Source organism: Thalassophryne amazonica, chromosome 1, assembly GCF_902500255.1.
Source record: "Thalassophryne amazonica chromosome 1, fThaAma1.1, whole genome shotgun sequence".
Taxonomy (NCBI): Eukaryota; Metazoa; Chordata; class Actinopteri; order Batrachoidiformes; family Batrachoididae; genus Thalassophryne; species Thalassophryne amazonica.
In genome coordinates, this window is record NC_047103.1 from 154,612,231 (window position 1) to 154,632,974 (window position 20,744).

At 38.3% G+C, this 20,744-nt stretch overlaps 2 protein-coding genes across 3 annotated transcripts in view; both read left to right on the plus strand.

Annotated features, from left to right (window-relative positions):
• Positions 1-7,710, plus strand: part of dpp4 (dipeptidyl-peptidase 4) — a 45,814-nt gene extending 38,104 nt beyond the window's left edge. Inside the window, exons 18-26 of the mRNA XM_034176904.1 lie at positions 2,134-2,232; positions 2,319-2,388; positions 2,481-2,675; positions 2,799-2,853; positions 4,381-4,480; positions 4,581-4,639; positions 4,757-4,829; positions 5,699-5,772; positions 7,578-7,710. Of these exons, the coding sequence (XP_034032795.1) occupies positions 2,134-2,232; positions 2,319-2,388; positions 2,481-2,675; positions 2,799-2,853; positions 4,381-4,480; positions 4,581-4,639; positions 4,757-4,829; positions 5,699-5,772; positions 7,578-7,670 (818 nt within the window). The 3' untranslated portion in view covers positions 7,671-7,710. The remainder of the gene's footprint in view (positions 1-2,133; positions 2,233-2,318; positions 2,389-2,480; positions 2,676-2,798; positions 2,854-4,380; positions 4,481-4,580; positions 4,640-4,756; positions 4,830-5,698; positions 5,773-7,577) is intronic.
• A 3,069-nt stretch (positions 7,711-10,779) lies between these two features.
• LOC117516144 (glucagon-1-like) lies at positions 10,780-19,640 on the plus strand. Of its 2 annotated transcripts, none has more exons than XM_034177048.1 (6): positions 10,780-10,883; positions 10,962-11,070; positions 14,570-14,725; positions 18,760-18,876; positions 19,273-19,416; positions 19,535-19,640. In XM_034177048.1, exons 2-6 carry the CDS (start codon positions 10,973-10,975, stop codon positions 19,557-19,559), a joined length of 540 nt encoding a protein of 179 aa, XP_034032939.1. In that variant the 5' UTR covers positions 10,780-10,883; positions 10,962-10,972; the 3' UTR covers positions 19,560-19,640. The 2 variants fall into 2 exon arrangements, with proteins under 2 accessions (XP_034032939.1, XP_034032947.1); XM_034177056.1 differs by having other exon boundaries at positions 19,538-19,640.
• Positions 19,641-20,744: the final 1,104 nt, after the last annotated feature.

The window sequence follows — 20,744 nt, forward strand, 5'->3', positions numbered from 1 at the left end:
AATCAGTGTTCTGGGTCAACAAAACAAAAAAACTATTCTTCCTTCAAAAAAGAGAGGAAGCGCTGTTCAGGCCCATCAGCCTGGTGTTTAGCCACAAAAATTCTTGTCTTAAGCGGATGAGACTCCACAACTTCTAGAGGTGACACCAGTCCATGACACCAAGATACTGTACTTCCCTAGCCAAGGCTGGTACCCATTTACAGTTGGTTGAACTGAGATGATGCAAATGCAATATGCTGAGTGTGACTTGATGAAAATACCAAGAAGGAAGTGAAACTACCTTTTTGATGAAAATATCTCTTCAGCAAAATATCAATGGTTACATGCTAAAAAGTCAAGAACTTCAAATTTATTTATACACCAGCAGTGGCCTTAGTTTCCTCCAGAACTAGGCTTTGGAAATGAAAGAAACTCTCGCACAAGTTCATTTCAAGGTAATTTCAACTGTTGGCAATAATTCCAATATGTTGGCAAATGAAAAAAGAATGGCAGTAATTCAAAGATGAAACAAAATCATGAAAGACAATCTCCATTTCTGAAGGTGACACAATAATAGAGTTCAGCTTATCAATATTTTAGAAGTGATAAAAGCAAGATCACGACGGTAAGTGTGAGCATCAAAGGACCTGGCTGCATCATTAGACTTAACAAAAGTAGCAAGTGAACCAAGGTTTGAATTTACCTTTGGAACAAAACTGACTGAGACACAAACAAGGACTTCTTTCATTCATAAATCAAATCAAATCAATTTTATTTATATAGCGCCAAATCACAACAAACAGTTGCCCCAAGGCGCTTTATATTGTAAGGCAAAAGCCATACAATAATTACATAAAAACCCCAACGGTCAAAACAACCCCCTGTGAGCAAGCACTTGGCAACAGTGGGAAGGAAAAACTCCCTTTTAACAGGAAGAAACCTCCAGCAGAACCAGGCTCAGGGAGGGGCAGTCTTCTGCTGGGACTGGTTGGGGCTGAGGGAGAGAACCAGGAAAAAGACATGCTGTGGAGGGGAGCAGAGATCAATCACTAATGATTAAATGCAGAGTGGTGCATACAGAGCAAAAAGAGAAAGAAACACTTAGCAGCATAACTAAGGGATGGTTCAGGGTCACCTGATCCAGCCCTAACTATAAGCTTTAGCAAAAAGGAAAGTTTTAAGCCTAATCTTAAAAGTAGAGAGGGTGTCTGTCTCCCTGATCTGAATTGGCAGCTGATTCCACAGGAGAGGAGCCTGAAAGCTGAAGGCTCTGCCTCCCATTCTACTCTTACAAACCCTAGGAACTACAAGTAAGCCTGCAGTCTGAGAGCGAAGCGCTCTATTAGGGTGATATGGTACTATGAGGTCCCTAAGATAAGATGGGACCTGAATAAGGTAATTAATTATGAGCTATCCAGGATCCACCTTTGTAAAATTTGTACTTGAGAGACATTTTGTGATAGAAAAGGGAAATATAAGTGGATATAATCTGTATAACAATAATATGAAGCATCTTTATCAGCACTCATGATGAGTTGAAGAGTGAGCAACAGAAACAGTGAAGGCCCAAGGACAGAACCTTGTAGCACACCGTAGGAGGGAGGGGTTGAAGAAGATCTGAGATTAAAACCAGCAACATCAATGGAGACGGATAGAAAGAGAACCACACCAAGGTGTACCTAAATGTAAAGTTCCAGTGCCTCTGCCTGTTCATCAATATTTGATGTTCAACAAAGTAGGTCTCAAGTCCAAATCAACACAACTGTGCATTTGCCTACAGATTCAAACATAACTGGAGACCACAACTTTTTCAGAGGCTCAAAAGTGACAGTTTTGGAATATAATCTAAATGCATGATATAACTAATGTGAATGAATTTACAAGCTAAAAGTCAAAATCTTATATCACCTACAAGTGCTTTTGTTTTGTCTTATGATCTGCAATATTAATCATTATATTTTTAAGCAGACTGGCATAAAAGTGATGCTTTATGCCAATCTACTAATTACTAATCTAATTTAAAACTTTTCCTTACAAAGACTGAACATTTTGGGCCTTTGTTGAGGAATCTGCTATCACGAGTACCGTTCTGAAACAATACTTAACAGGAGAAATTTGTATTTCTTAGAGGCTTGTCTATGTTTACATCTTTAGAGGTGAAAGTTCTGGAAGACAATAATATCTTTCGCAGCCGGATATCTGAGATCCAAATGCCGACTGTGCAACGTGGCACCATCAGACTGGGACAATACGGTAGGCAAAAAGTAATTCTTAACAAAGTACCATAAACTTGGGGATAGTACTTCACATCTTTTTGTGGGTGTTCTTATTTTTGACAGATCTTTGGTACCAGATGGTTTTGCCTCCAGGTTTTGTTGAATCCAAGAAGTACCCCTTACTGATAGATGTGTAAGAATTCCTTTTCAATGCAATAAAATAAATAAATGAGAAGTGCATTTTCAAAAGTGGGCTGAAACACTGATGTGACCCTGACCTTCCAGGTACGGCGGCCCTTGTAGTCAGGAAGTGAATTATCTCTACAGAGTAAGTTGGTCCACCTATCTGGCCAGCACTGAGAAAATCATCGTCGCCAGTTTTGATGGAAGAGGAAGTGGTTACCGAGGCGACAAGTTAATGCATGAAATCTACAAACGCCTGGGAACCTATGAGGTGGAAGATCAGATAACAGCAGCCAGGTAAAGATAGAAACAGGTCGAATCACCTCCGTTCACACCTTCATCCATTCTGATGAATAAAATGTGTGAAATTCTCCTTTAAACATAAGAGTATCATTTCTAAATCTGTTTTTTGTGTGTCAGGGAATTCATTAGATGGTCTTACATTGATGAAGAAAGAGTTGCTATTTGGGGCTGGGTGAGTAGAATGAAGAAAAACTCAGTAACGGTTTAAAAAAATGAACATTATCACAGGGTGAGGATGTCTACCTCCAAATCTGAGACCATGGGCCTCTGTTGACAAAAGGGGCATTGTCCCCTCATGGTTTCATATATGGTACATCCAGAAAGTAGTCACAGCACTTTACTTTTTTCACATTTTATGTTACAGCCTTATTCCAAAAAGGATGACAATTTTTTTTCCTCAAAATTCTAGATTTAGATTTTTGCAAATTTATTAAAAATAGACAAAGCTAACAAATTACATGTACATAAGGATTCACAGCCTTTGCCATGAAGCTCAAAATTGAGCTCAGGTGCATCCTGTTTCCACTGATCTTCTCAAGAATGCTCAGTGTAATGAAGTCAAAGGAATTGTCTGTAGACCTCGGAGACAAGATTGTCTTGAGGCACAAATCTGGGGAAGGGTACAGGAACATTTCTCCTGCTTTGAAGGTCTCAGTGAGCACAGTGGCCTCCATCATCTGTAAACGGAAGACGTCCACATCCACCATGACTATTCCTAGAGCTGGCCGCCCATCTAAACTGAGCAGTTGATGAAAAAGGGCCTTTACCCTCCAGCAATCCACTAATGAGGCCTGTATGGTAGAGTGGCCAGACAGAAGCCACTCCTTAGTAAATGGCACATGGCAGCCCACCTGGAGTTTGCCAAAAGGCACCTGAAGGACTCTCAGAGCATGAGAAACAAAATTATTTGCTCTGATGAAGCAAAGATTGAACTCTTTGGCGTGAATGCCAAAGAGTAAACCAGGCACCATCCCTACAGTAAAGCATGGTGGTGGTGGCGGCATCATGCTGTGGGGACATTTTTCAGCGGCAGGAACTGGGAGACTAGTCAGGATTGAGGGAAAGATGAATGCAGCAATGTACATCCTGGACAAAAACCTGCTCCAGAGGTTTATCTTTCACCAGGACAATGACCCTAAGTACCTATCCAAGATACCAGTGTCTTCAGGACAAATCTGTGAACGTCCTTGAGTGGCCCAGCTAGAGCCCAGACCTGAATCCGATTGAACATCTCTGGAGATATCTGAAAATGTTTGTGCACAGACGCTCCCCATCCAACCTGATGGAGCTTGAGAGGTGCTGCAAAGAGGAATGGACAAAACTGCCCAAAGATAGGTGCACCAAGCATGTGGCATCATATTCAAGAAGACATGAGGCTATAACTGCTGCCAAAGGTGCACCAACAAAGTATTGAGCAAAGGGTGTGAATACCTATGTACATGTGATTTCTTATTTTTTTAATTTTTAATAAATTAGCAAAAAAAAAAACTAAAAAAAAAACTATTTTCATGTTGACATTATGGGGTGTTGTGAGACATTTGTGGGAAGAAATTAATTTATTCCATTTTGGAATAAGGCTGTAACATAACATATATATATATATATATATATATATATATATATGCTAATGATAAAGCTGCTAAAACTGATTGGAATAATAATGAGGCAGCACTTCGGTAATGAGCTTTGTATTTTTCAGTCCTATGGTGGATATGTAACATCGATGGTACTGGGAGCTGGAACTGGAGTTTTTAAGTGTGGAATTGCAGTTGCTCCAGTCTCAAAGTGGGAATATTATGGTATTAACTTGTCGTTGTTTTCTTCTTTTTTTTAACAAAGCTGTCCAGAAGTAATGGATTCATTGTAATGAAACAATACTTATTTTGCTGCACCAAACAGATTCCATCTACACTGAGCGCTACATGACTGAGCCTTCACAAAATGCTCTGTTCTACAGTGTAAGTTCAACTATCAGCAATGCATCATCAGCATATAGTCTAACCTGCCACTCAGCAAGACTGCAAGTTCTTGTCATTGTTCTATCAAATAAACAACATGCAATTAATTTTATGCAGAATTCAACAGTAATGGAGAGGGCCATGAATTTTCACTCAGTGCAATATCTTCTGGTTCATGGAACAGCGGATGGTAAGTTAGTTAGTGGTTTATGGTGCGTAGTTTATACTGCAATCAAACAGACACCCATCATACCTGACCTTTAAAGTCCCAAAATTTCCATCAGCAAAGATCATGTTTCATTCTGGACAATGAATTTGATTTTGATCCAAATAGAACATCTCAATTAAGCATATCATGCTCAAGCTGAATATTAACTGAGGGACAAATTTAAAAAACAATAAAATAAAATAAAACAAAAGTTATGCACATTATGTTTGGTTGAAATGTTATGCATGGATCCAAATTAAATTCATGCTGCAAAATGAAACATAATTATAAAATAAAAGGAGAGGTAGTGTACTTTATACTTTGCCTGTATGCCCAGTTTATTATTGCCAAGTTATGTGTTATGTGTTAAACTATTAAGATTCTATAGACATTAATGATCAGAAACTGAAGTAAGTTATTTCAGCTTGTCCTTTTTTCATGTGGCGTCACCACCACAGCAGATCCAGTGTGAATCTACATGTTGATTTGACAGAACATATATGCTAGATGCCCTTCCTGATGCAGTTCCTTATTAAATGAAGAATGAACCTGGGTGAGCTCATCTTGAACTGGGAACCTTGGAAGCACGTGCACTAACTTAGCCACCATGCTGCACTGAATCATTGCCATGGCAATGGTCAAAAACATTAAAGTGGTACACAGATTTCTCTAACCACTGAGGCTCGAAAGCAGATTTTGCTTTTAAATTACTCACTGGGACCAAGTTTTTATTTGGTTATGAAAAATTACCAAAAAAAAAAAAGAATCCTGTTTTGACATGTAACCCCAATGAAGTGATACTTTTGTGACCCAGATTCTGAAATTGTCTTGTGTGTTTGCTTGTTTTCCAGACAATGTTCATTTTCAGCAGGCAGCACAAATCTCCAAAGCTTTAGTCGACGAGCAGGTGGACTTTGAGGCAATGGTGAGCAATGATGGAAACTACAATGATACCACATCCTGTTTACCCCAGTGTGTGTGTGTTTGTGTGTGTGTGTGTGTGTGCACGCGTACAGACATATGTGGGGTAGTGGTACAATACAGTGAGTTAATTAATTTATCCCGTCCAGTTATTAACACAATAACTCAAAAACAATAAAAGCTGTCATCTTTTCAGGCTACAAATTAAAAGGGCCTGTATTGAGGATAAATTGATTAGACTTTGTTTATCTTTGATGCTGTAGATCAAAACAAAAATAAGGGCCCCTTCACACACGAATAATAGTCCAGCAGTTAAGGGATAGAATCGTGCACTTTTTTACAAAAGCGCCAAACTTTGTCCAGGGACTTTTTAGGTTATATTAAGTCATGTCAAAGCGGGAGACATTTGATTTTAGCCCTGTATCCTGCTTTTTTTTTAAAAGGGTGTTTGCATGGTTATAATACAGTGTATATTTTGTTATTCATATGACAATACGATCATATGGTTATTATGTAGGGGGCCAGTGATCAAGATTGGACATTGTTAAGCTGTAGAGAATGGCTACTGCAACTAGTGCAAAGCTATACTGAGCTTATGTGATCATGTATCGTCCGTCGTGCAGCGTCATACATGGTCGTACATCCTTATACATTAGCAGGGTGGTATGTTTCAAAATGGAAAGAGGTACAGGACTCATTTCAGGCCTGTAGGGATGTTTAACAGGCCTCTACCTCTGAGACATAAAATTAGGTCACTGTGATCTTCCTAGCATGAAAGCTGTAGAGAGTAGTTCATTAAAAATATTCATGAAACATTTGTGCATATCTAGGAAGTTTGACAAACAGGTATTTACAATGTTTTCAGTTAAAAAATATGGTGATAATTATCTTAATACCAATAACATAAAATAATAATAATAATAATAATAATAATAATAATAATAATAATAATAATAATAATAATAATAATAATAATGGTTATGGCCATAAAAACAAAATTTATTTTTTGTAATTAATAAAAAAGCATTTCTTTCCGTTCAAACACTGTTGTTATTTTACAGTGTAAATATGTTAGAGTGCATGAGTAGCATCTTTCCTTTGCCCTATGCTCGCAAACAGCTATATTGCATAGGTATATTGATATTCACAATTAGTTAGACAATATTTAGTCACTTTCCCTAGATTAACACTTTTTCTAAGAGTGTAAGCACACTGAAGTACATTCGAAGCATCCCTACTTAGCCTTAATACATTTTTCATAACCTTCAAGTTTATATTATGAACTTAAAAAGACATTTGGATAAGAGTTTGACATGAATTATTTGCTGTAGAAGGCTGAAAATGGTTATTCTCTTAAACCCAAGTTTTTAGAGTGTAGACGCTTATGGATTCAATGTCTCCCGATCTTATATACTTCAGGACACTATAAAGTACCTCTGATAAAGTTTTGGTGCTTTTGCATAAAAGTGCATGATTCCCCTAAAATTTGTCCCTTAGCCGCCGGACTGAGTACAACTCAGGGTGACTCACAGTGAAACAGCTCGTATGAGCACGTGTGGGTGCGTGTGTGTGTGTCTCAAGTTGTAAACATGCTTATTTCTGCTGTAAAGTTGGATGTAAATGGTTGCAAAGGAATAATTTTATTATATCTATGCTGGAAATTAGGAGCAGGTGTAGTTGAAATTACACATAGCTTAGCTTGTCAGTTTTTTACAAAGCTGAGGTTTAAAAAGAAAAGGTTCAATCTTCTGGATGAAAAGTTTAAAAATAAGTAACGTGAATTCATTTCACTTGGACTTTTTTTTCCAGTGGTACACCGATGAGGATCACGGTCTGGGCGGCTCGGCCCATCAACACGTCTACACTCACATGAGCCGCTTTCTGCTGAAGTGCTTTGCATAAATCTCACGGCTCTCCGAGATCTACATCTCCTCATGTGACCTGATGAACAGAATCAGGGAATTCTAAAAATCTGATTGGTACTTGCCCAAAGTTGAAGGAAAACAAGGATTATGGAAGTAATATTTCTCATTAGAAGAGTTTTAAATGTTGTTGTGCAGAAAAATGAAAGTGGTTCCCACAGAAGACATGACTGAAAAACACTGTGAGAGCATTTAGTTTTCCTGAATATAGTTGTCATGTGTTTTGGTTTCTTCAAGAATATGAAGGAAAAAAGTGAAACTGACAAGAGTGTTAAAACATGTGCGGACATACGCTGACCATTTAATATAATGAATGTGTTCTAAAATATTAATGTTAAAGAAGGGAGCATTTTAGTTTGGAATTTTCTTTTTTTCCTCTCAGATCATTTAAGTCCAAATCCAGTAGTTTTGAAGGAATAATTTTGCACTCAATTTCTAACAATGAACCGATGTCTGTGTGTGTGTGTGTGTGTGTGTGTGTGTGTGTGTGTGTGTGTGTGTGTGTGTGTGTGTGTGTGTGTGTGTGTGTGTGTGTGTGTGTGTGTGTGTGTGTGTGTGTGTGTGTGTGTAAATTATTTATGTACAGTTTGAATCACTTTTTATGGTGGTGTCAACCAGCTGAGGTTGCAGCTTTTAATTTTGATTGGGTTCTAATGTCTGTTCAATGTTGCTTTTATAGTACTATTTCGAGTGTTTCAAACCAATGAAGCATTCTGGCGCAAGTGTTCCATTAAATGTTTTTGATGCTCTTAAAATTGTGGTTGTTTTATTTAGTGTTTTGTGCACTTTATAATGGAAAACCTTTTTGACAAAATTCTTAGATTTTTTATTGTATCGCATTTTGAAGCAGTGAATCCTTTTCTGAAGCATTTATATCAGTCAGTGTACCTTGTGTAGCAAAAAAGTGAATCCCTTTCTAAATTATTTGTTTAATACATTCTGAAACACTAAATCTTTTTCTCACACGTGTTTTTAGCATTTCAAGTGTTGATCCTGCACCTCCCAAAAGATCCTGCACTTTTCCCATCACAGAAAAGCCTGTGAATCAAGCGAACTCAAACAGAACTTAAAACGAAATTCGTTGACAACATCTGCGAAGATTTCAACAAAGGATTGAAAGAAAGGAATGAAACAAAATTGAAACTAACAAAAGAAAAACAAAGTGAAGTTCGACCTCGATGCTTTAAACAAAATCAAAACAAAACATTCACAATGATGTGACCGAAAGCGGGTATAAAACAGGAGCACAGCCAGCCTTGTCCTCAATTCCGCAGGACTTGCAGGTGCAAACTTTTGTTTGTCTTGATAACAGATGAGAGATTTTGTTTGTCTTCACAAGTTTTGTTGGTCTTCACATTCTGAGTTCTTGCGGTGTGTCTGTACCTTGTTGTACGCTTTATCTGTGATAGTACTTGTCCTGACGAGTGCCTTTGATGAGTCCATGGCATCAGACATGGGAAACTGTCCGTGTCAGACTAAAGCTACATACGCAGGCACATGCAGGCCAGCCACAAATGGATAAAACGTGCATAAATTGTTAAAGTAGTTGATAAAACATTCTAACGCTATTGTTTCTGCATGAAAGCATTGTGTTTTTTGTCCCAAAAATGAACGATTCATTAGTGATACAAGGATGTTTCGTTCAGCTCATCAAAGCTTTAGCTATTGATTCATTCAGATGTGATTGCATTCGTCAACCTTCGTTCAATGCGTCGGACTTGGGAGGTTGAACAAAAGTCAATCAAATGAAACACTAACGTTATGAAAACTAAGCAAATGATAAGAAACTGTCGAGAACAAAAGCAAAATGAAATTGAGGTTGTTGGCGTTATTTGGTATTTTTCACCAGTTTAGAAACTCTGACTGCAGGAACGAAGCTGAATGAAGGTTAAGTAATGCCACTGAAAGTCAACGAAAGTCCAGATTTCTTGTTTCTCTTGTGCTTCGTTGTCCTTCATTAGTGCCATGTGACCAGGGCTTTACACACGCAGAGTCACTACGTGTGTACACACTGATTCTACACACAATGAATATGAATTGAAAACAACAATGAAATGACGAATTAAATGTTAACAAAAAAAAAATTTAAATGTCATCTTATTGCTTCAGCGCTTCACCTCAGGGAGCTTTGGTGGCTGGTTGGTGCTTGTGTGCTTTTAAATGTTGTGCATAGATCCATTAGCGTGCCAGAAATACTGCCACTTGAGTCCCCTGTCTAATAGCACTGCACCAGGTTACAGCGCACTCCAACTCTTCAAGGGAATGACAGATGACATTCTAATTGGTTTTATCTCTTATTATACTCAAAACAGACGTGATTAATTAGGTGACTAATGAAAACCCGTTAGCAACCTGTGTCTTACTTTGTGCTCAGATTACGTGTTGTGTAAATAGCAAAGTAGAGTTGGACACGCCCCAAAGTCACTTCCTGTATGAACTATACACTGTGCGCCATAGATGATCAAGATAGAGGTCTTGGTGTTTCACGCATTTTGAGAGTCTGAATCTATTTTAAAAGCAAGTTTTTCCAATTGTGCAATATTTTCTAAAACATTTCAGTTAAAACTTTCTAAAGTCTTCCTGCCATCACTGTAGGTGGAGAATTTCAAGACTGGTTTAAACCTAAAACTCCAGCCCTCTAATTATACCTTTGGCTGATGCTTTGCATTGAAATTTCATTTTTTTTAGATTATCCACTTTTATTTGTGCAGTAAAACAGAACCGACGTGGGAAAAAAATCAATGGTTCCTATCTTTTCTGTATCACTGGAAAGAATCCACACATGCTGACTGCCCATCAGAAGGAGAACACATCACTTTCCTCGTGATGACACAGTAGCACATTAGAGCATCGTCTCTTACTTCATGTTTGACAGGATGAGCCGCTGTTTGATTGTAACACCTAAGTGACAGCTGGCATCACGCATGAATGGCACCTTTCCGTTGCGAAGAAACGCTCTGCCTGTTGCTTCGGGCTGAGGCGATGTACCTTCAGGCTAATGGGTTGACTGTAAGGGGTGGTAAAAATTGGCCCACCTGAGCGGATTGATCCCCCTCCCCTTCCAGTATATAAGCCCACACAGTTGCACAGGATGTTACACACCAGGGCCCAAGCACAGGAACTGACATCTGCCAAGAAAAAAGCTCCAGTTTTTGTCATCCAGCTGACAAAAGGTGAGTTTTAATGTGACAAATTTGAAAAAATTTCAGGTTTCTGGCCCTTTGATTGACATTTAGCACAGCTCTTGATGTATTTGTGCTGCTTTGTGTTTAGGTTATAAGGATGGAAAGCCTCCGATTGCTGTCTGGCATCTTTGTGGTCCTTGGATTTGTCCAGAGCAGCTGGCAAGTTCCTCTGCAGGAGGTCGAGCACAACGCAAGGTACTACAGATGAACCACACAGCAGTGCTTTTACTGAGACGGTTCCTGTAATTATTTCTTTGTTCAGGATCAGCACAGCACATTTGGTGTGGATCCACAAATTAATACACCAGGCATCCTTGACTGAACGGCAAGTGTACGTGGAGAACTGGCACAGGTGGTCTTGAACCCATGACTTTCTGTTTAGGAGGCAAATGTACTAACCAAGTACCAAGTACTAGCCAATAGGCTTTGCTGCACAGTTTTCAACAACAGGAGCAAGAAAAAAAATACATAAATTTTGTGGTAAAAGATATAAGAACCCAAGTGATTGACTACTGGATTCTGTTGGTTTTGTTCAAAATTGTTGCCTGTTTTATAACACAGACATATATATACACCACTCTGCAGAAATCTTCATCTTTATTTATAAAATTAAACAAAAATATTTAATATAAATTAAATAGCTTTGAAATATCTCAAATTGTTACCTTCTTTATATCAATATACCTTGAAGAAGAAATGGTGCCACTTAGTTGTTCTATGATCAACAGTATGATTTGTAGTGCTCAACTCGTCTTACCAACATAAGAATAACTGCGAGTGCAAGTAATAAGATAAATGACCGATTTAGCGAGACATGACATAATGTCTTTCACATGGTTCTTTTTATTGGTGAGAGTTTGTTTAAAACGTCACATCGCTAAGTATCATTACATTAGCTACAAAAACCACAGGGGTGATTTCCTGTAAGAATGGGCGTTAAAGTAGTTTGGACTGGTACCGACTAAAAGGAGGAAAATATGAGCGTACCAGATAGTTTTTCTGGTTTATAGCTCTTTTATATACCATCAGAAGATGTTCTTTGAAGATCCCACTAAACTGACAATCAGATGTCGATGCTTTGTTATTATGTGGGCTTTGTGGCAGGCAGCTAAGAGACACATGATATATTGCCTGAGAGTGATTCCAGGCCCCCAAATTGATAGCAGACTTTGTAATATAAGCAAGTATCACATTGTTAACTAAAACTAACTAACCGATATATCATATGGTGAAGGATCTCCTGATTTTACACCACTATTATCCTTTTGCAGCAGTCTTTGTTGAATTTAAGCATTTGATTTACTCTTTATACTGATGTTCTTGCTTATCCTCGGATTCTGTAGCATGATGTGATTGGAAGTCTATGACTTTCCCTGGACAGTAGAACATGTTACTCCCCAGCCAAGGTGGGTATACCCTTTTACAGCCTTGTGGACTGAGACAATGCAGATGACGCTTCTTGTTGAAGGACATCAGTCATCCAGATTGTGGTATCTAAGGATGTCAAGTCAGCTCAATAGGACTTGAAACATTTCAAATTACAGATAAAATTGCATATCAATTGAAACTACTTTATCAGTCAATTAATTGTTTTAATTTTTTCTGTATGAAAGAAGATTGTCGTGCAAGTATTACTCCCCATTCTTAATTATAGTGATACAGTTTATCAAAATACTTCATCTTCTCATCTTAAACCACTTAATGTAGTTTACAGCAGTTTGTGTAGGTTTATTTATGACTCACCATTGTGACCTTTATAACAAGTTGTCCTGCTCACTCCATCCTCCAGACGACAATTTCACTGGTTGATATTTATTTTTAAATGCATTAATCTTAGTTGTCCAGAATATTTAAAGCAATAGTTGACTGTTTTGGTTCTTCTTATATAGTCTGAGACATGCATCTCAATTTATTTATTTATTTGTTGGGTTTTTTTTTGGGGGGGGGGGGGGGGTTTCGTTCCACAAATGAACAAGGAAATTGGAAAATCTTAATTTAAACATAAAGCACCCTATGATTGGAACAGCTTTCCTTCCTCTATCCGCTCTACAACCTCTTTGTATTTAAAAGTGCCCTTGTACAACACCTTAAAAACATATGTAACCATTGGGAGCGTGTTAAAGAGCTTTGTGTGTGTGGTGTGATTGGTTGTGGGTGTGTGCGTGTAGACGTGTTTGTGTAATTAAGTGTTTGTAGCTGTATTGTTGCCTCTGTTTGCATATTTTGGTATATATGTACTGCTGCATGTCTTGCCCATTGGAAGTTTTTGTTGTTATTATTGAGGACCCCCTTGAACGAAATTATAAATCTCAAGGGGTTTATCCTTTCAAGTTAAATAAGTAAAATTTCACTCTTCTTCCAGAAGTAGTTCTGGTTGGAGTCGTAAGAGACTCAAATATTTATCTTCTGTTGGGTCACTGATGTCACAGTGATGCACAGAAAGGCGTTAAAACTTGTTGGTCACAGGAGGTCAGATGTATAGGTACCATCTTTGAGTGTCTGAGGTTTAGATGAAAGGATAGAATTATAGGTGGGAGAGAGGTTTTATCTCAGCTCCCCACCCCGTTTCAAGAAGGTTTCTTCACTTTAACAAAGAAGGCTTCCTTAACACTGCTTTCAAACCAACCATCTTCCATGTTTAATATATGAACGCTGGTCTCCTCAAAGACATGTCCTCTTTATATTCAGATGCAGGTAGACAGCAGAGTCCTGATCTGAGTTACTGGTCCTCCTGTGTTGAGCTTTTTTCTTGTTGATTGGCTGTTTGGTTTCTTCGATGTAGAGCTCATTGCAATCCTCGTCACACTGAGCTGTATACACCGTGCTTTTGTGTGTGTGTGTGTGTGTGTGTGTGTGTGTGTGTGTGTGTGTGTGTGTGTGTGTGTGTGTGTGTGTGTGTGTGTGTGTGGGGTGTGCCATCTTTGAGGTGAAGTAGTATTTTGTCTCGTGGTGATGCTGGATTTATAGCCTGGGGGCCAGAATGTTTTCATTAAACAACAGATGAACACAGAGTCAAATTGTCCAGTGCTTTTATTTTTAATTGTTGTACTGATCAACAGGACTTGGTGTGCCTTACTTCCCTGTTTTCTTTTGTTTTTTTCCTCAACAAGAAAAGCAACAATAAGATATCATCTGCATACATGTCAAAAAAAAAAATTATGGAAGCTATGATATAATATTGCAGTTATTTACAAATTTTTAAAAAATTCTGTCTTTAAATCCCCCCCCCCCCCCCCCGACACTAAAATCTGAGAAACTAGAACCAGCTTGCCCAATTTCTTAATTATTAATCAGTTATCAAAATACAAGTAATAATAATTTGTCTTTGAAATTGTGCAGCCATACTGATCACTGGTTCACATCAGTCCTCAGAAGTGATTTGTTGTGCTTGGAGACCACTTGGGAACACCAGGAGCAGTGAGCAGGTTTCTCCACGTAGAGCTGGATTCAGACATCTGTTATAAAGGCTGCGCTGTAACAGACAATCTGTACTAGATCTGCTGTGGTGACCTTGACCAAACAAACCCAGTTTAAAGATAAAAAAAAAAAGGTGTAACTGTAAATTTGTAGCATTCTTTTGAATAAAAACAATTTGACATTGACAGTTTGACTAGTACACTGTTAAATCTGCTACAAAAATGTGTGAAAATGCATATTTTCACACACACTGCTTGTTCCCTTCATTGTCCTTCAGTTCTGAGGCAGAAGACACATCAGTCGATGACCTGAGGAGTATGTCAGAAATGAAGAGACATTCAGAGGGAACGTTCGCCAATGACTACAGCAAATACCTGGAGGACAGGAAGGCACATGACTTTGTCCAGCGGCTGATGAACAGCAAGGGGAACAGGTGATGGTCCAGCCCATACATTCAATACATTTTTTAATATATCACAGCATTAGTCATTAGCAACAAATCTTTTTTTTTTTTTTTGCAAGTTTATGGAAGAATACAAACACAGCAAAACTATATTTTATTCTGTTCTCATTTACAACAAAATTCATTTGGTAATTTCACGATTTTGTTAATTCTGCATTTCCATCAGTTTGTTCAACTATAATGGCTGGATGTTTGATACCATGTAGTCAATGTGGAGATAGTAATAAATGTTCAACTTTAAAACTGGCCATTTAAATTATGTACTCATTCAGGGTTTTCACGTATCCCATAATCCCTTGTGCACCAGAGAGTCGCTGCAGTCAAAACAACATAGAGAATCCACATGAAGACAATTGTAAATGAATATTATACTACAAAAATGTAATTTTTATGCTTTTCGTCACGTTAATAAGAGACTGCGTACATGATACCCTGAAAACTTGCTAAACAATTCTAACAAATAATCCGTGTCTGATACATTTAATCTGCGTGGAATTTAATAAGCGCAAACCGAATTTCAGACATATCATATATATTAGTCTGGAACAAAGAGTACAGTGTTGTAAAGAACAATAATCAAGACGTTAAAGAGCAAACTTCACTTTCCCCAGAATGACATGATCAGGAAGCGAGCGTAGCTCACAGCAGCTCCCTATGAAAATAACGGAGAGACAGCCTGTGATTCTCGCATGTTTACATAAAATAAATGCAATAACAACGTCTGTAAACCCAGAGAATATATTCACGAGAGTTTTAGGCACAATATAAAAATAGTTTTATGTTGCGATGTTAATGGTGTTGTCTGTGTGAGCGTCTCAGTGCAGTTCTCAATGTTACTGAGATCTCGCAGAGCAGCGACCTCTCCGAAGGTTTTGCGGGATTTGAAACCTGAAAAGCCTCAATTGGCAGAACTCATTACTTTCTTGCATGCTAGTTTCTGAGCCAGCTACCTGGTAATCCAGCTAGCATGAGATAGCATGAGTTTGCTCAAATATAATGACTGGAGTTTCTGTGTAGGCTCTCACGTGTAGCGCTCTGCTAAAACACAGAGCCCTACAGGTGCCCACAACTGCAGAGGGAATGGCTAAAAAACAACAACTTGTCCGGAAAGCCCTCACAGTATGTGGGTACCCACGATGGTCCCTGGACAAAGTGCAGAAGTCCCAGAAAACAAAGAGACCAGATAGACAGGAGACGGAGACAAGAAGAAGAGCAGTGTCTCTCCCTTATTTAGCAGGAGTAGGGGAAAAACTACAGAGGATCTTCAGACAGCACAAAATCCCAGTTTACTTTAAACCGGTTAACACCTTGAGACAGAAATTAGTTCACCCTAAGGACAGGATCCCTAGTTACAAACAGAGCAATGTAGTGTATTATATCAGATGTCAGGAAAACTGTAATGAACACTACATAGGTGAGACTAAGCAACCTTTAAACAAGAGGCTATACCAGCACCGCAGAGAGGTTGCCAGTGGACCTCAGTCTGCAGTTCATCTCCACCTGAAAGACACTAACCACATATTTGAGGACAAGGAAGTTAAAATCTTGGCCAGAGAGAAGAAATGGTTTGAGAGAGGTGTCAAGGAAGCATTCTTTGTAAAACAGTTGAAACCCAGCCTTAACCGGGGGGCGGGTCTCAGACACGCTTTGTCCCCTGTTTACAATGGGGTACTCAGGTCAAAGCAGTTTCAGTCTTTTGTTCATGGTAATGAGTCATTCACGTCATCAGGAGAGTTGTCAAGGGAGCCATCAGGGGAGGCTTCCATCCCATCATTAGGAGAGTGCTAACTAGAGCACAATAGGTGCTAATTATAGCTATTGTTTAGTCACTAGCCTATAGCAGTGGGCCTCTCGGTAGGAGGGGTCTGGTTAGGTTAAAAAACTCCAGCTTTTGTTGGCTTCTGGTTTATTCTTCTCTACAAGAGTCAAGACAGAAGTCAGACTACCAGAGCAAGAATTTTAGCTGAGGAAGCTTCTGTGATTTGAAGCGAAACGTCCTTACGTCAAGCAACCCAGTCCAGTCGAAGATTCAAGCTTCTCTACTATAATGACTGGAGGTTTAAAGTATCATGTAATCAATGTGGAGATAAGCATAAGTGTGCAATTTTAAAACTGGACATTTAAATTATAATGTATTCATATTGGCAAAATCCATTACTTTCGTGCATGCTACTTTCTGAGCCAGCTGCCTGCTAATCTAGCTAGCATGACTATAAACCAGAAAAGTCGTAAATCAACTGAACGTGCTGTACACAAAGTGCAACATGAATTTGTGCAATCTAACATTAGGTTACAACCGAGTACCTACTAAAACTGATTAGTCTGTTTTTACAACATTTCTGACTTTGTTTAGCTCAGTAATATGTCGTTCATTAGTGTGGAGACCAATAAAATGAGCAGGCAAAACTACCTAACTCATGATTGTTTCTACAATCCAGTATTGGCACAAAGGACTGAAAATTATGCAGATGATTTTGTTGTTGTTGTTTTTTTTGTTTGTTTTTTATCTCCGCCAACGAAGTTGGCCGTATGTTTTCACCCGTTTGCTTGTTTGTCTGTTTCTGAACAGCCTGTAACCCACAACTTTTCATATATCATCATGAAATTGTTTACAAAGGATTTATATCCTGATAGGCAAAAACTGATTAGGTTTACAAGGTCATAGGTCAAAGGTCAAAGTCAGGAAAAATCTTGGAAAACTGGAAAAATCCATATCCTTTCTGAACACAATTCATAACTCTGTCACAAAAAGTCAAATGTCTTTCAAATTTTAAAGTTTTATGTAGGATAGTATCCTTTATTGTCTGAGAAATTTGAGCTGGATCTGACCCAGATTACAGATTTTATGGCCATTTAAAATTAAAATTGAAAACCCCATTTAATGTATATTTTACATTATATCCTAATCAAACATGCCCCAGTCACTCTCATATTTGAATGTGAGGTGCAGACTGCTACTCACTATCGCCTGACAAAGTTTGATCTGATCCAGACTGTGGATTTTGTGGACATTTGAATTTAATATTTAAAATCTTATTTGTTGTACATTTTGCATTATATCTCAATCAAAAGTGCCCCAGTCACTCTCATTTTTCTGTTATAGATTTACCTACACCACCAAAATTGGATGGAGTTATCAGTTGGAAACCAAGTGCCAAAAAGCAATGTCAAATTGTGCATAGCAGAGATAACCATTGTTTCGTGAAAATTATCTGGAAAAAGAATTCAGAAACTTCATAATTGCTTCATAATTGATGTAAATAAAGTCCAAAACATATTCACTGACGTGGAAATGTTCATGTATCTATCCCCTGACTTGTCTGAAGAAACCTGGCAATACTCCTGACATTTGATCACATCTAATTTAGCTTAAGAAAAGCCACTTCTAACAGGACTTTGACCTTGAAACTTTTTTCCAAGGTAAAAATTTGTGGAATTGTAAACTAATGTTGGCAGAGGTTTGCACTCTGCGAGCGTTGATAATATGATACAATGGAGACCACTGCAGTGACTAGACCACAGCTGGCTAGGCAAATATAGCATCAATATTAAATTAACAGTTATGTGAAAGTCCAGTGTAGTCTTACAGCTAACTGCAAAGTATATCAATCTCTTTTTAGAACAGTTCATACTGTAGGTATGGCAAATTTCATGAAATTGTGTATGGATAGGTAATATGATATCTAGTATGGAAACCAATGCAGCAATTAGGGAGAGGTAGCTAGATTAGTAAATATATGAAAAGAGTGTGTTTGAACAATTCAGTATTTGACTAAGAATTATATGCATCTATTTTAAGTTTTTTTGTTGTTGTTGTTTTACCTAGTCAACAGTAGTTTACTTTTTGCCAATTAACCTTCAAAATCTATCGGAAATTAATCTAATTGATATCATTTTTTAAAGCTTGGCCTTATTTTACCTCAGTTATTCAAAGTTAAATTAAATAAGAGAGGTTATGCCTTGCCAACTTTTTCATTACAGATATGAAAATACTTGTTTTGCAGTGCTGCAGAAAAACGGCATGCAGATGGAACCTTCACCAGCGATGTAAGCGCCTACCTCAACAACCAGGCGGTCAAAGATTTTGTTGCCATGCTCAAGTCTGGACAAGTCAGGAGAGAGTAGGCTGTCTGTCGTTTCTTCTCCTGCACAAATGCCTCGTGGACTTTATGTTTCTGATTCAACCATGAACACACAGAGAGAGATGTTGAGACAGAAAAATCTAATCTCATGTTCCTTCTCTTTTTCCTTTGTTTGCTGTTTCCCCATGATGATCATTGTGTTTCTGTTCAAATAAATCAGCTAAAGTTTTGCCCTGCGTTGATTCCTGTGTGTGTCGACACTGTGCCATGATGGTGATGTCAATGGTGATCTTACCTGTTTATGGGCCAATCGTGAGATAATCTCGATCGCTTATATAAACAATACAATGATCCTAAATGATGGTGATGACGGTGCTCGCGATGGGTTACTCACCCTTAAGGAGTTGTGTTTACATTGTATGCCTGTGCACTCAGATATGAAATGGACAACAGGGTTGAAGCATTCAGCAGAAGGCACGTAGATGGAAGCTTCACAAGTGACGTCAACAAGGTTCTGGACTCCATGGCCGCCAAAGAATATTTACTGTGGGTCATGACCTCAAAGCTTTCAGGGGAAAGGTAAAGTTAATCCAACCGAAGGATGTTCTCTCTGCTATTAACTTATCGACATCATCTGAGTGCAGATTCAATACCAGATCATTTTATTGTCATAATGTTTTGTTTTTTTTCTCCCCTGCAGTAAGAAAAGAAAAGACCAATAAGATACTCTTCGATGAATACCTCTGTGTGCTGCACGATACAATGGAACATAAAGCCATACTACTTTGTATGCAGAAATGTTTTTAATAAAAAGTTTATTTTATTATGTGATGATGCAAAGATACAATAACAACTCTTCCATGGATTTTTATGGTGCACCAGAGAAGAAATGCAAATTATTTTATACAAGTCAAGATTATTTTTTAAAGTGAAATCAAGAACACAAAAACTTTAAGTCTCAGATAGTGTAGTATTAATTCTACACAACAACCTATTCTGCAAAATAAAGTATTTCACTGTGTGTTTGTTGCCATCAAACTTTTTTGGGGGGGAGGGGGGTTCTTACACAATAAGTAAAATTATAATAGCCTTATCAATGGCAATTCATAGCTGTAGCTAGAAGTGTAGGTTTTAGGTTGTTGAAGGATCTGGCAGGCAGAACAATGTATTCCCTTCCCATAACTAAATGGCTTGGGTCTCATAATTTGTAGGTGAAGCTAGTGGGGTAGGTTTCAGGTTGTCAAAGGATCCGAATTTACTGCCAAGTAAGTTCTCACATACAAGGAATTTAATCTGGTGTTGTTGGTACGTAAACAATAATGAAAAAGAAAAGGAAAAAAAAAACATTTCTATAATAAGAAAAGGAGTGACATAGTCAAATAAGCAAAACTATGTTCACAGTAAAATAAATATAGCATAATGGAATGGGACTGTGCAAAAGCATGTGACTGGTGTGCAGATGTACAGTACCTTTCAGTGTAGGGATGGCCAATCTGTACTTTGTGGAAGTGGGGGGGAGCAGGGTAAATGGGGGTCTGTGGCATTGTTTATTAGTCTAGTTGCAGATGGAAACAAGTGTTTTGTGTCTTGAGGTTTTAGTCCTGATGGTCCTCAACTGTCTACCAGAGGGCAGGGTAACAAAAAGTTTGTGCCCTGGGTGAGAGGGATCGGCCACTATCTTTCTTGCTTGCCTCAAGGCCCTGGAGGGGTATAGGTCCTGTAGGGATGGCAGATTGCACTCTGCTGATCAACGGCAATCTGCCATTCCTACAGGACCAGAGACAATAGTCCCACACAGGGCTCTATTTTACACTTCTGGCCTAAAAAAAAGTGTGCTTCCATCAGAGCAATTAAAGGCCTCTCCACAAATCTGTGTCTGGCACCGGGACTGCATATCTTTATTGATT